Source organism: Myxocyprinus asiaticus, chromosome 41 (genome assembly GCF_019703515.2).
Source record: "Myxocyprinus asiaticus isolate MX2 ecotype Aquarium Trade chromosome 41, UBuf_Myxa_2, whole genome shotgun sequence".
NCBI lineage: Eukaryota > Metazoa > Chordata > Actinopteri > Cypriniformes > Catostomidae > Myxocyprinus > Myxocyprinus asiaticus.
The window spans coordinates 39040520-39057127 of record NC_059384.1 but is presented as its reverse complement, the minus strand read 5'-3'; the positions used below and the strand labels follow the sequence as shown (position 1 = coordinate 39057127).

The 16608-nt window shown below is 38.7% G+C and overlaps 1 protein-coding gene across 1 annotated transcript in view; it reads right to left on the bottom strand.

Annotated features, from left to right (window-relative positions):
- Positions 1 to 16608, bottom strand: part of tmx3b (thioredoxin related transmembrane protein 3b) — a 209146-nt gene that overhangs the window by 179765 nt on the left and 12773 nt on the right. Inside the window, exons 3-4 of the mRNA XM_051683054.1 lie at positions 1462 to 1501; positions 1197 to 1320 (exon numbers count right to left, since the gene is read on the bottom strand). Coding sequence (XP_051539014.1) covers positions 1197 to 1320; positions 1462 to 1501 — 164 coding nt within the window. The remainder of the gene's footprint in view (positions 1 to 1196; positions 1321 to 1461; positions 1502 to 16608) is intronic.

Here is a 16608-nt window from a genome sequence, read left to right as displayed (position 1 = left end):
GTGAAAGACTGACAGTGAGCATGCCAAGACGCATGAAAGCTGTGATTGAAAATCAGGGTTATTCCACCAAATATTGATTTCTGAACTCTTCCTAAGTAAAAACATTAGTATTGTGTTGTTTAAAAATGAATATGAACTTGTTTTCTTCACATTATTCAAGGTCTGAAAACACTGCATCTTTTTTGTTATTTTGGCCAGTTGTCATTTTCTGCAAATAATTGCTCTAAATGACAATATTTTTATTTGGAATTTGGGAGAAATGTTGTCAGTACTTTACAGAATAAAACAAAAATGTTAATTTTACTTAAACACATACCTATAAATAGTAAATCCAGAGAAACTGATAATTTTGTAGTGGTCTCTTAATTTTTTCCAGAGCTGTATATTGCTCGCAGCATCTGAAAATGAGGCCAGGAAAACCGCAAGAAAATCTTTGAAGCGGAGCTGATGCAGGTTCTCTCTCAGGTGGTCGAGAAGCTATATTTAATGATTGAAAATGTATATATTGGTTATATCAAGATATTAAATGCACCCTCAAATAAAATGACATATGTTTATAAAAATTTAAGGGAAATGAAATCAGAAATGACATAAAAATAGACCATTTAAAAAAATGTTTTTGTAATTTTTACTACTGTGACAGATATTATGTAGTGCAACCTAGTGGTCTAAAGATATAATTAAATGCTTATAAATTTTGAAACATTTGGCCTATTGTCATGACACTTGTGTCGTTAGTTTCCTTGGGTCATGCGGAGTACCATAAATACCTAATTTGCCATGGTTGGCCATACTTCCTGTCCGCCATTTTGAATATAATTGAAAACTTAATTTTTCTTATTTGTCCTAGGACGTAAGTCATCAAAAGCTTTTTGATAGACCAAATGGTTCTCGAATAACGCATAAACTAAGTAAATTGTAAGACTTCATAAAGGAAATGAGGCTGTATTTCGGCAACGTTTTGGCGTACTGAAATGAAACTTTTATTTGTCATTGTCGCCACACAATGACCACACCATATAAACTTAGTAACCTATTGGTCAAAAGTTAAATTGAATTATGAGAAATGTAGTTAGAAGTGTCACTACCTTTAGTTAACTACTTCCCAACTCTGATTAGAAGAGTCCTCGTCTATGAGATTCTAATTTCATAAAATGACAAAAGTTTTGCTCTTAATTTCTCAGTCACAATCTCACCTGAATATGCAGTGGCATCCATTTTGCCCACTCGAACTGGCAACCCCGAGCGCGTCAGTTCCGCTCCGACCTCTTGCCACACCGGCTCGAGTTTCTTGCAGTAACCGCACCATGGTGCATAAAACTACAACACAACACATAAACCTCAGCTCAAACATGAAGAACATGTATTCACTCCAACAAATGGCTTAACACGTCCTGCATACATGACTAACATTACAAGAACATCCCCATTCACTGTGTGTTTATTCAAAGGGACACTCACATCCACCAGCCAAATGTCATCCATTCTGCTGTCTTTAAACCTGAACAAAAGAAAAAACACAGATAAGCTAGATGTGCATTTCCTGCAGGAAATAGCACAGCTTACAAGACAGTAAAAGAAAGGTGTTAAAGTTTCAGATAAGTTCATGTTTTGGTCTTTGGTTCAGTGTAAATGAAATGCTGCATTAAATGGATAGTTCACCCATATTTATAGGTCACCCATAAATGAAAACCACCCATTTACTCACCCTCATGCCATCCCCGATGTATATGACTTCCTGTCTTTAGCAGAACACTTTTGAAGAAAAATAAAAAAAATATCTCAGCTCAGTAGGTCCTCATTATGCAAGTGGATGGTAACATGATTTTTTATGCTCCAAAAAGCACAGACAATCAGCATTAATGTCATCCATACGACTCCAGTGGTTAAATGAATGTCTTTTAAAGCAATAAGATCACTTTTGGTGCGGAAAAAGATCAATATTTAAGTACTATTTACCTATAAATCATCGCGTCTGGTAAGCAGCAGTATGCGCGTTCATGAGAGGGCTGAGGTCACACTGTCTTTCCAGCAACTGCATGGCATGTTCCATTCATTGCAGCCGACGCTCTCTAACTCTGTTGGCATTGCCTGGCATTTTCTACATGTGCACCACCACGTCTCCTGAGGCTTGTTGTTGTACTGCTGTTGGTCAAGCCTCCTCCACCATCTCCCTGTGCTCCTGGTTAGAGTACTCAGGTTTAAATAAATATAGCTGTGCAAAAACTTGTATCACCTCTTCTCCTCTTAAATCAAAATCTTCTGACATCTTTGTTTAAATTTGCTTCAATTTGTTTATGGCGTTTGGTCTGTACAGCATTCCTCCTACTCAGTTGCAAACAGCGCTGCTCTTCCGGGTGTGTTGCGCACTTCTCACGTGAACATGCCAACAGCAATACATCACACGAGAGACCACGTGACCTCAGCCCTCTCGTGAATGTGCATACTGCTGCTTAAAGGAAATGATTATTTATAGTTAAAAAATTTTTTAAATGTTGATCTTTTTCACACCAAAAGTGATTGTGTCGCTTTATAAGACATTCATTTAATCACTGGAAACATATGGGATGATGTTTATGCTGATTATCTGTGCTTTTTGGAGCATCAAAAATAATGTTACCAACCACATGCATTATAAGGACCTACTGAGCTGAAATATTTTTCTTTTTTTCTTCAAATGTGTTCTGTTGAAGAAAAAAAGTCATACAGCTGAAGTCAGAAGTTTACATTCACTTAAGTTGAAGTCATTAAAAGTCATTTTTGAACCACTCCATAGATTTCATATTAGCAAACTATAGTTTTGGCAAGTCGTTTAGGACATCTACTTTGTGAATGACATAAGTAATTTTTCCAACAATTGTTTACAGACAGACTGTTTCACTTTTAATTGACTATATCACAATTCTAGTGGGTCAGAACTTTACATACACTAAGTTAACTGTGCCTTTAAACAGCTTGAAAAATTCTGTCAAGCCTTTAGGCAATTAGCTTCTGATAGGCTAATTAGAGTGAATTGCAGGTGAACCTGTGGATGTATTTTAATGTCTACCTTCAAACTCATTGCCTCTTTGCTTGACATCATGGGAAAATCAAAAGAAATCAGCCAAGACCTCAGAAAAATTGTCGACCTCCACAAGTCTGGTTAATCCTTGGGAGCAATTTCCAAACGGCTGAAGGTACCACGTTCATCTGTACAAACAATAGTACGCAAGTATAAACACCATGGGACCACGCAGCCATCATACCGATAAGGAAGGAGATTCTGTCTCCTTGAGAGGAGTGTAGTTTGGTGCGAAAAGTGCAAATCAATCCCAGAACAACAGCAAAGGACCGTGTGAAGATGCTGGAGGAAACAGGTTGACAAGTATCTTTAACCACAGTACAATGAGTCCTATATCGACATAACCTGAAAGGCTGCTCAGCAAGGAAGTTTGCAAGTGCACATAGGGACAAAGATCTTACTTTTTGGAGAAATGTCCTCTGGTCTGATGAAACAAAAAATGTAACTGTTTGGCCATAATGACCATTGTTATATTTGGAGGTAAAAGGGTACTTTAAAAAAAAAAAAAAAAAAAAAAAGCCGAAGAACACCACCCAAACCGTGAAGCATGGGGGTGGCAGCATCATGTTGTGGGGGTGCTTTGCTGCAGGAGAGACTGGTGCACTTCACAAAATTGATGGCATCATGAGGAAGGAAAATTATGTGTATATATTGAAGCAACATCTCAAGACATCAGCCAGGAAGTTAAAGCTCAGTTGCAAATGGGTCTTCCAAAAGCACAATGACCACAAGCATACCTCCAAAGTGGCTTAAGGACAACAAAGTCAAAATATTGGAGTGGCCATCACAAAGCCCTGACCTCAATTGGAATTCAGAAGGCTGCTTTCTTAAATATTTTTATCAAAGAATATTTGACATTATTATTATACATTGTCAACAAATTCTAGAAATGAACACTGAGAAAATAAAGAATAAATAAAAATACAATAAATAGCTTAATAAACATCAGTACTGTACATTTAGTATCAGTCAAATGCTGACTATTAAAAAAAGAATACAAATAAAATAAATGGCTAAAACATCAGTACTGTATGTTTAATATCAGTCAAATGCTGACAATTAAAATAAAGAATAAATAAAAATAAAATAAATATCAAAATAAACATCAGCATTACTGTTTAGTGTCAGTCAAATGCTGACTATATTAATACTGCCGAGACAAGAGAATAACAGTGCCAGCGGTGTTACACTGTATTCTGCTATGCAAGTTCAGGGGAAACTTTCAACGGTGGAAAACCAGACTTTTAAATATTACATTTTATAAATGACACGACTGGTATTGTTCGGTTGAAGGGGGAACCAAACTGTGAATCCTGAACAAAACAGTTTGGTGAATACATGTTTACTCATTAGCTTCCACTCAGCTGACAACAAAAGTAGCTGTGGGATTAGCTAGTTAGCTATAAGCTCGTTGTCACGTAGAGTAAAAGACGGACGTTGTTTATTTTACTTTCCAGCATTGTCTCACACCAACTAGGTAATAACATAGTGTGAAATCAACACTCAACAGACAAAATCCACAACTGTACCATTGTCTGCTGAGCTGCAAAAAGACGCTCTGATGTTTATCTTTCAATTTGCTACATTACTGACTGCACTGACAAACTATAGCTGGCTAACAGCAAACAGACATGAGTGACATGCTTGTCAGGGACAAGGTTAAAGTTATACTGAAAAGCGAAAATGATGGGGTCATTGTTTAAGTTTCCAGTATGTATTTAACAGACTAGTTAACAACTTACCGTGATGACACCACTGAACTCCGCCCTGTCTGCAGAGCCATCATCAGTTCAGCTCTGTAAACAATGGAGTCGGAGCGTGCTCTGCTGGACAAACTACGCTATGACACCAATTCTAAAGCAATGTTTTCTGCATTATATGTTCTGAAAAAAAGTTTTCATATCGGCGCATATATATATATATATATATATATATATATATACACACACATACACACACACACACACACACACACACACACCGATATATCAGTCGGGCACTAATCCTAACTGACTTAAGATTTCTACGATTAAATGTCAGGACTTGTGAAAAACTGAGTTTAAATATATTTGGCTAAGGTGTATGTAAACTTCTGACTTCAACTGTATACATTTGGGATGGCAAGAGGGTGAGTAAATGAGAGAATTTTCATTTTTGGGTGAACTATCCCTTTAAGCCCTGTACACAAATGCAGCGACAAAGCAACCTCATCTCATTCATTGTCAATGAGAGTTGACAACTTCCGGCGACAGCGAGTGGCACGATAAAGTTGAGAAAAGTTTTACTTTATGCAAACGAGCAGTGACTTTCGAGAGTGACAACCAATAGGAACGTAAACTGTCAGTGGAGATCATGTCATCCATCTCCTTTGAGATAATGGAGTCAAGTACAGGCAAGACAGATAGGATTCTGTGAGCGATTTCACTGTTCTATAAGATTCGTCTGTAATCATAATATCGCATACATGGATATAATAAAAAATAATGCGTGGAAAAGAAACTGTCGGGAGTGAGTTTGATTCGTACATTGATTGTCTGTTCATCTTATTAATGATATGATGCAATGAGCACTGCTGCAGTTCATATAAAAACACTCTCCCCAGCAGAAATGTGCATTTTTAGGGACAAGAAAACGGATTACTTATCAAATTAGAAATAAATTGTAGTTTTACTAGCAAAATGCTTCATCATGATCATATTTTCAAAAGACATGGCCAAACATGCGGTCCACCAATAATGTAGGAATGCCCACTGGCGACTTCATAGTACAGAGAATAGAGACATCAAGCAATAAAGTCGCTGCATGTGTTTACAGGGCTTTAGAGCTGTGTTGCAGTTGTCATTACACTGGGTCAGAGGGGGGTTTGGGTGATTAAACTGATAGTCTTCAAAACAGTGTAGCTATGAATATGAACTTTTAATACAGTTAAAAAGAGAGAATATTAGCTTAATATTCATGGCAAATAAAATTTGAAATGAGTTTCACTTTTCCCACATTAAATTTTTTTTAGAGATTATTTTTAATGGCTATAGAATAAAATAAAAAATAATATGCCACTTCTACCATATTTTACATGTACTTTTTAAATGGCTATAGAAAATAATAAAATGCAATAAGATAAAATAAAACATTACACATGGCATAAAAAAATAAATAAAAAAAATCACTTTGACTTTTCAGTCTGTTGAGTCTTATGTTGAGTCTGTCCCAACAGTCCTTGATGGCTAATCAAGTAGGCATGAAAGTCTATGCAAGACGTGTTTACAATTGTATTGTAAACATAGAAGGCCCTTCATTGACTAAACAGTTAAGTGATTCCGGTGGAACTCGCTACATTTTTGCTCAAATTGCTAAATAATATTGGCATATTTTTATATATGCAAATTCCGGTCCTCGAATCTGATTGGATGAGAAACGTTCCTTGAGTGCTGATGTATCAGAACAGCAGTAGTCAGACACTTCAGTCTTTGTATCAGTCCGCTTTTGTTCGCAGCATTCTAAACTAAATTATAAGAGCAGCACAAATGTGTAAAAAGCTAAATATGTTTTCATTTTTTTCCCAGTGACATTAAAGATTTTAGCCAGCAGGTGGTGACAAAAGACCATTTTTGTGTTATGAGCGAGTTTCACCGACGTTCATTTCAGTAAGCGCTGTCAGTCAGCGAGCGGTTTCTTTGAAGTCATTGGCAAATGCCTCTCACTCCATGATCACTCCATGATCACTCGGATTACTACTAGACAACAACTGGGAAATACAGCATCAGCATTAAAGACACAACAGACAAAGTAATCACACATGCTCAAGATGCTTACCTCCTGGAGTTTCCGCATTGGGAGCAGAATTCATATGTAAACAACATTCAGCATGGCGGAGGAGAGAAACGAACTGGCTAACACGAAATACTCAGGGAAGAACCCACTCAGGCAGCTATTTTTTTTTACACAGAGAAAATTATCTTCAGCAAGCTGACTAACACTGAAGATGAGGAATAGAGTTAAACTGCTATAGTTTTACTGTTCATCTCTGCTTGGGAAGCGCAACAGACGCAGGTAATCGCTCAATAGTTCTCTCCCTTTCTCCCTCTCAAACACACACACACAAACAAACACACACACACACATCCCTGTTTCTCCAAAAACTTGTTAGAAGCAGCCCAAGCCGCCATTGCTAGTTCTAAAGTGATGTTTTCTAATTAGTAACGGAGGATTTGGCACATCTTTTGAATTAGCAACGGCAGATCCTGATTTTACACTTGTATAAATAAGGTCTGTGGTAAACATTATTTAACAATACGTGGAAGTTTTGTTCTACAATGTAAATTACACAGTCATACCTCAAACATGAATTTTGAAGACGTATTGAATTACTGTAAAAAAAAAAAAAATAATAATAATTCAACGCACGCCGGCTTCAAACTTCACATTTGAGGTATGACTGTGTGTAGTTTATGCTGTAGAACAAAATGTCCACGTATCAAGTAACGTTTACTGCAAACCTTATTTTACTCAGTTCAAAAACCACTTTATCCAGAGGGAACCCATGGTGAATTAGACTTCCGGGTTCGCCTACAAATTGACATCAAGGCTGAACTGCTTTATTGTGATGCTTAGAGGAATGCAAAAACTCCCTCACTGCACCCTCTGTTTTACCTGGTCTCAAAATGTTTTCAGTTAATTTCGCTCATTAACTCGTAACTTTGGCTGACATTTTATGCTTCACGGAGCTAATGTAGGCTTCTAAATTGTACCTTTATTTGCCACTGACTCATAAGTGCCAGCTTTACAGGGTCAAACATTCTACTTCAAGGATCCCAACCGGGATGGGAGCGTGGGAATTTATGTGCAATTCCTCTGTAAATTTTCACTTTAGTATGGGCATTGTTTCGACTCGTGGCATTTGCTGCTGTTGTCAAGCAACTGTTTGATGCCATACAGTGCTTCATACGCTCGAATAATTATTACCAATAGTTGTTGCAGACCTTGTATAATCCACAAATTGGGGTGAGCAAGGCAGGATCAACAGAGAAGGGTAAAAGAAATGCAAATACGCACACGCAGAATGTATAATGAGGGTAAAGAGCACAATCAGCTGCCGGATGCTGTCTTTAAGTTAGAAAAATAGGAGATGTCCGAGAAAAAGACGACGTTTAGTCACCATAGTCTGCATACACAGGGCACTTAATGAGCATTGCTCTGTTCTGACAAAAACTCAGCATGCGCAGGGTTCATGATGTGCTTCTGTTTTTAGCTCTCAGAGTGGTGTACAATATGTGAGCAATATGCTCATTGGTTTGGTGCACTTATTACATGCATTTAGAATGGTGCCGGTGCAGCATTACACCACATTTTTAATGAAAAGAGAACAAAACTACGACAAACAGAACTAGCCTACAAACACTCAAAAGTCTTCATGGAGTGTCTTTTAGAAACTATGACTAAAATATATTACTATTGTATAATAAAATTCTAATATTTAGTAGTAGTAATAATAATAATAATTTTTACATTATTATTTACATGGGCACCTGACAGCCATTTATGGCGAGAAAGCTGCTTAAGGCTCAAAATCGGTGTATGCGTTTACATTAGCGGATTTCTCTTTATTCTGTATACATGCGGAACCATGAGTAAGCAGCTTTCTCCACAGCAACATCATTTTCCCGTGCCGCTTGTATAAATAACAAACATGACATTCCCTATATTTCCAGATATTCCAGAGTTGTTTCTGGGTTTTTTCCTTAACTTTCTATCACAACCAGCAGTGGAACTGTTCTTGCAAAAAAAAATTCAGAAGACAGAAACAAAGAAAAAGTGAGAACCTTTTACATGTGCGTGTTCCACGAGACTGCACTTCTCCGAACAAACAGCATGTCATACATGCGCATAGACTGCTTTTCTGTCATCTGTTCTTAATAAAATAATAAAGTGTGTTTCTTCAAGTGCGTGTCTGTGTCTACGGGCAAACTATTTGTAATATTAATTTGATAATAATAGCCTAATAATAATAATAATTTAATGGGAAAACAAGCCAAATACCATCTTGACATCAAAGGCATCAGCTATTGGCGATCACTCTGACCATCGTCGATCCTCGAGATCATCTTCTCGGCACAACCCTAATGTGCATTTCTCTCTATAAATTAACAAAATGGGTTCACATGACGTGTGAGACACGAGCTCTGCGAACTTTGCTAGTTATTTACTAATAAAAAATTATTATCCGTTGAGATTCGATACACCCAGTTACATACTTGCTCTTTGAGGTAAAAATGGCAAAGAAGTCAAAATTCTCAGACTCTGGAGACATTAAAAGACACTTATGTGTTCAAGCTGAGGCCTCTGACAAGACTGCGAGCCGGGGACTCGATTTGGACAGCACGTCGGGAGAAGATATTCAGCGTCAGTTGTCCAACATGTCGGTGATGTTGACGAAGGTTCTTGCTGACTTTGAGGACCTCGCTGTAATACGTCGATCGATTACGGCGATGGAAACTAAATTCTCCGAGTTGTTTATAAGAGCGACAGAAGTTGAAAAACGAATCGATTATCTTGAGTCATCGGAAAGGGAATTATCCGCTAATCCACCCGCGTCCAAAACAGATTTGGAATTAATTTCGGAAAAACTGGAATATTTCGAAAATATGAGCCAAAGGAATAACATACGAATTGTTGGAATTCCTGAGCATGAAGAGGGCAGAGATGTGGTGAAATTCCTGGACGAGTTTTCCCGAGTCTGCTCGACAAAACAGGCCATAAACTGGAAATCGAGCGAGCTCACAGAGTCCCAACTCGCAGATCTGCTGAGGGAGATAGGCCTCGATCCATTCTGGCCAAATTTCTGAAATCATCCGATAAAGATCTCGTGTTGCGCCAGGCGAGGAGTAAAGTAAGCTTTCTTGGAAGAACCATAATATTTTCTTTTTCTCGGACTTTGCGAATTCGACAAGAGAGAAACGCGATCGGTTCAAGGAATGTAAGAAACTCCTACACCAACAGAAGATCGCCTTTTACATTGATGTTCCCGGCCAAACTGAGAATAGAAACGAAGAATGGTCACAAAGTATTTACTTGTCCAAAACAGGCACTCTCCTTTATAAATACATTGGAGTAAGCCATTTGATGTTTCTTATATTAGTGGACTGAATCGCGGTTCAGGTACTCTATTATCTGAGGAAGCTGGGTGCCATTTTTGTTTCCTTTTGCGTTGACTCCGCCTAGCGGCTGGAGTTTGTTTTATGGCATGACTCCAAGAAACTTTTGCATTGACGGAAGATTTTTTTTACACTGAAGTTCCCGACCAGATCGAGAATGGACACTTTGGATGACCACAAAATATCTACATGCTCACATAAAGGACGTCTTTTATAAAGTTGACGGGCTGAGTAAGTTATGGTGTTTTTTTTTTGTCTTGTTTTTGTTTTTTTCCTGCGCGGCCTCCAAGTTAGTTTGGCTCTTGATCATCCGAGTAACCGGGATGGCGGTTTTGTTTTTGTGCTGGCTCTGCCTAGCGGCTGGAGCTTGTTTTGTGGAATTACACTAATTCGGGACAGTTGTGGTTAAATATGTTTGTTCTTTGTGCTTATGCCTCCTAGTAGAATGATTACCTCATCTGCTGCACTCATAACTGAACAATTGTTTGTCTGTCTGAGGAAACTGAACGGTTTTATATCAGTTTATTTTGTGGAGGAACACACCTTCGAGACAGTTCTGTGAATGAATCTACATGTTTTTTCTGTTATTCTGCCTGTTGGCTGGGGTCTGTTTTACAAAGTATTTTCTGTTATGTAACTGTGCCTCACAAAATTTGTGCAGAAGCACCGGACTTGAATAATCCAATGGCAAAGTTGTCGCGGGGGTTCTCGCATGCGTACATGGACCTTTTGAGTTTAGAGGGATTGTCGCCGGTTGGCGCTGTCATGCGTGGGGTTAATGCGCACGTTTTTCTTTTTTATGTTTGTTTTGTTCGGGGGGAAGTTCAGGGTTTAATTGTTTCACTAATGGGGAATGTGGTCTGTGTAATCTTGCTTTTGACACACTAATTTATTTTTTTTTTTTTATTATATCAATGTGTCAAATTTTAATATGAATAAGTTGTCTCTCTCCACATGGAATGTGAATGGGTTGGGGCACCCTATAAAAAGAAGGAAGGTTATTTCTGTTCTTAAGCATAAGAAATATGATATAGTGTTTCTTCAAGAAACACATCTTTCCCCACAGGAAGCTGAAAAATTTGGTAAGATATGGGGTGGACATGTTTTCTTTAGTGCTGGCTCAAGTAAGAGCAGGAGAGTTATTATACTGATAAATAAACATCTACAATTCAAATGTCTCAAACAGACTAAAGATAAATTAGGAAGAGTCATTGTTGTTTTAGGAAAAATTCAGGTGAAAAGGTTGATTTTGGCTAATATTTACGCATCTAACGTTGATGATCAGGGCTTTTTTATAGATCTTGAAGGGATGCTGCAAGCTGCTGGCATCTCTCATGACATAATATTGGAAGGAGACATTAATATTTTGATGGACTCGGTCCTTGATCATAGTGAAGCAAAAGTGTGTAAACCCCCTAGAGCAACACTGACGCTTCACAAGATCGGTAAAAATCTTGGTCTTGTAGATATCTGGTGACTTTTGAACCCATCTGGTAGGGATTATAAATTTTTTTCATCAGTTCATAAGATTTACTCTAGAATAGATTTTTTTTATATATATATCTAAGTCCCTAATTTCATCTGTTGTTGATTGCTCAATTGGACATATCTTAGTCTCAGATCATGCCCTGGTGAACTTAGAGATGTTGCCACATACAGAGAAAAAGAAATCATATAGTTGGTGCTTTAATGTATCTCTTTTGATAAAATCCTGATTTCCAACAAATGTTAAAGACTGAAATCAATGTTTATATGGAGACCAACTGGTCCTCAGTATCCTCTGTGGGCATGGCTTGGGAGGCACTTAAGGCGGTTCTTAGGGGTCGGATCATACAGTATGCCTCATTCATCAAAAAATCCAAAGCACGAGAACTTGTGGAGTTGGAAGGAAACATTTAAAGTGCCGAGGCAGAGCTGAAGCGCCGAATGTCGTCGATGGTCTCAGAGAATTGACCCGATTGAAATACAGGTATAATACTATTTTGTCGCGGAAAGTGGAGTTTTGGTTGTTCAGGGCAAGACAGTTATACTTTGAGTCAGGGAACATAGCAAGGAAGCTTTTGGCTAGATATATAAAGCAGAGTGAGTCTTTTTCTACCATTTCCTCAGTGAAATCTGCTGGTGGTGAAATATTTACCTCAGCCATAGATATTAATAATGCCTTTAAAGAATTCTATCTTGATCTCTATAGTTCCACGTCTTCATCTACTGATGAAGATATTAGAAAATTTGTAGAACCATTAGAACTCTCTAAACTGACGAATGAGCAAAAAAACTCTCTTGATTCTGAGATAACCCTGGAGGAACTTGACGAGGTAATAAAGTCCTTACCTACAGGCAAGGCTCCGGGGCCAGATGGTTTGCCGCTGAATTTTTTAGCTCTATGCTACAGAACTGGCTCCACTTTTGTTAGAAGTTTATACTGAATCATTAAAGAATAGAAAGCTTCCGCCAACCATGACAGAAGCCCGGATCAGTCTGATTCTTAAAAAGGACAAAGATCCAAGCGAATGTAAGTTACCTTCCAATTTCCCTGATCCAGCTACATGTAAAAATTTTGGCTAACCGATTAAGTTATGACATCTCTTGTACATACAGATCAGGTGGGGTTTATTCAGGGTCGTAGCTCTTCTGATAATATTAGGCGTTTCACCAATATCATGTGGTCAGTGGCGAATGATCAGACTCCGGTCGCTGCCATCTCACTTGACGCCGAAAAGGCGTTTGATATGGTAGAATGGGATTATCTTTTTAAGATTTTGGAAATGTATGGGTTTGGGAGTACGTTTATTGTTTGGAGTTACTTTATAGACCTCCTGTAGCAGCGGTACAAACAAATGGATTAATTTCAGATTATTTTACTCTGGATAGGGGCACCCGTCAGGGTTGCCCTCTTTCCCCATTATTGTTCTGTCTTGACCTGGAACCATTAGCAGCCGCGATAAGAAAGGAGGATGATTTTCCAGGGGTGACGGTGGGAGATGTGGCACATAAGCTTCTGCTTTATGCAGATGATATTTTATTATTCGTCTCTGACCTCACTAGATCTATGCCTTGCCTCCGCAGAATTATTCATTCCTTTTCCAGGTTCTTAGGATACAAAGTCAACTGGTCTAAATCCGAAGCTTTGGCTTTGACAGCATACTGTCCAGTAACGGTCTTCCACCCAGGCACCTTCCAGTGGCCCAAACAGGACATTAAGTATTTGGGCATTTTATTCCCACAAATTTGTCTGATTTAGCCAGAGTTAATTTTGACCCTTTAATAAAACATTTTTTTGAGCGATATAGACAGGTGGGCTTCATTACATTTATCGATGATTGGGAAGGTTAATGTTCTTAAAATGAACTGTATTCCAAAATTTAACTACTTGCTACAGTTTCTCCCGGTAGATGTCCCCCTCTCTTATTTCAAGCAATTTGATAGCGAAGTCCTTCATTTGGAATGGTAAACATCCCAGATTACATTTTAATAAGTTACATAGGCCGATAGACAAAGGAGGGCCAAGATTTTGTTTTATTACTATGCGTTCAGTCTCAGACATTTGGCTCATTGGTCACTTCCACCTGAGAAAGCCCCTCCCTGGTTTGTTATTGAACAGGCAGTTCTTGCCCCTATTTTGCCATTACAAAGCATCTCTATCAAACTAATCGGAAAAGTTAAGTTACACCCCGTTATTTCGCATTTACACTCAGTATGGACTAAAGTGTCCAGATCGTTTAAATTGGACACTTATTTAAATGTTACCTCAAGCATATGGCAGAACCCAAGATTGTGTATTGGCAAGTCTCCTTTCTGCTGGCCAGAGTGGATTGTGAGGGGGGTTGCTACACTCAATGACCTATATGAAAGTGGAGTGTTGAGATCGTTTGAAAACTTGGTCTAACATTTTGGGATCACCAGACCTCAGTTTTATAGGTATTTACAACTGCGCCACCTGCTTTGTACTATTTTTTGGAGTAGCACACACCCTCCTAAGGAGGCAGATGCTTTGGGAGAGGTGATTGCAGCTTTTGGAAAAGATCATGAGGCATCAGTGTACTACTCCCTGTTAATTCAGAGTATGGGGGACAGAACCTTAACTTCTCTCAAGAGAGTATGGGAGAAAGATTTCAACTTGGTATTGGAGGAAGGAGTGTGGGCTAAGATTCTTAAAAACGTTAAGTCTGCATCTAGTGATGCAAGGGTGCGTCTTATACAATTCAAAATTTTGCATAGATTTTATTGGACCCCCTCTAGACTGTACAGGCTTGGTCTTAAAGACACACCCACCTGCTGGAGATGCCAATCGGAGGATGGAGACATGGCCTATGTTTTTTGGTGGTGTGTCGAGATCCAGAAATTCTGGTCGAAGGTTCAGAATTTTGTGTGCGACGTGGTGGGCACTCAGGTTTCGTTTTGCCCCAGACTTTGTGTTCTGGGTGATGGGGCGGTCATCGATGTGGGGGATAGCCATATAGAGAACTGGGTTCTGACCTGTGTGATGATTGCCAGGCAGGTTATTTTGAGGGGTTGGAGGTCAGCTGGTGAGCCCCCATATCCGGAGTGATGCACGGAGGTGGGGAGGGTGGCAGCTTATGAGGAGGTGTCATCGGGAAGATGAGGTGGCTTGGATAAGTTTATTTGGAAATGGGGAAGGTATTTGGAGTTTTTGGAGGGCTCTCGGGTGGGGTGTGGAGAGAGTAGTGCATTATAGTTAGTATAATTATTATGTGTGTGTATGTATGTATGTATGTGTATATATATATATATATTTATGTTTGTGTATATATATATATATATATATTTCTTTTTTTCTATATGTATGTGTGTGTGTCGGTTTGATTTTTATTTCTATATGTTTTCATATGTTTGACCACAGGGTTGTTTTTTGGGGGGGCGGGGTCGGGGAGGTGGGGTTGTGTGGTTTAAATGTTTTTATATATATATATATATGTTTACATTTCATTGCTAGTGTATGATTTAATAAAAAAAATGTAATTACAAAAAAAAGAAATGTTACATTTTTACTAGGAATGCACCAGTCGATCTGTGATCGGCGATGGGCCGATCGTGCTTAGATTTAGGGCAGATCTTTTTTTTCAGCCCGCAGGAAATCACACATACTCTGCTACTCTTAAGAATGAGTGCTTGCTCAGCCATGACAGTGTTGCCTCTGGAGGACGAGTTGTTGGCAGTTCAAAGCATTCACGAATTTAAACTTTAAGACATGCTGTAATTAAGATGTCATTTTTTTAAAAGAAATGTGTAAGAATTTCATGTGAATTAATATTAAGTTGCCCATTTTCTACAGTTATTACAGTAGTAATTAGGTTGGCTTGGGAAAGCCAACCTTCTGATATACTATTTAAACATTATTATTATTATTATTGTTAGTGGTGTTTGCTGAGCAAAGCATCACTATTATAATCTCACATAATTATTAGTGGTGCTTGCGGAGCAAAGCATGTTTTTTTTCCTATTATGACAAGATACTGAATTTTGTGGGATCATATCTCCCAATCAGAATGTCGTAGAGACATGGAGGCGGGCTCATTTCAATAGGGCTACCAATCAGTCTTTAAGTATCATCTTGGATATGGTGTAGCCATGCCCTAACAACCATTTACGGCACCATAGCAACCACTCCCATAGACTTCCATTCAAAAGGGCTCAGAAGGATATCTTCAGAACAGAATGTCAAAGACACTTGGGAATTGGCTCTTTTGAGTCAGATTAGTAATAAGCCAATAAGAATCTCTCTGGTCACTGGCTAGCCACGCCCTAGCAACCATTTAGAGCACCCTAGAAAACCAGCCTATTATCCGACATCCGACTTCCGAGGTAAATGGAACGCAGCATAACTTCCATTAGAAAGGGCTGAGAGGGATATCTTTGGATCAGAATGTACTACAGACATGACAGTTGGCTTGTTTCACTTGGGTGAGCAATCAGTCTTCATGTATCCACTTGAAAACAACTTAGCCACGCCCTAGCAACCACTTAGAGCACCCTAGCAACCAGCCCCATTGACTTCCATTCAAAAAGGCTGAGTGTGATATCTTCAGATCAGAATGTCCTAGAGACATGAGTTATCTTGTTTTAATTGGGTGAGAAATCAGTCTTCAAGTATCATCATGGAAACTACTTAGCCATGCCCTAGCAACCATTTAGAGCACCCTAGCAACCAAACCCCATTGATTTCCATTCAAACTCACTTAGATGGGTATCTCAGGATCAGAAGGTCATAGAGACTTCACTGTTGGCTTGTATGACTCAGGACAGCAAGCAGCCTTCTTAGTATCACCCTGGCAACTGCCTAGCAACCACATGGGTTTACCCTAGCAACCAAGTAACAAAACATAAATCTCTGCACCAGAACATTGTAGAAAATTCCTGTTTGGCATGTTTGACTCG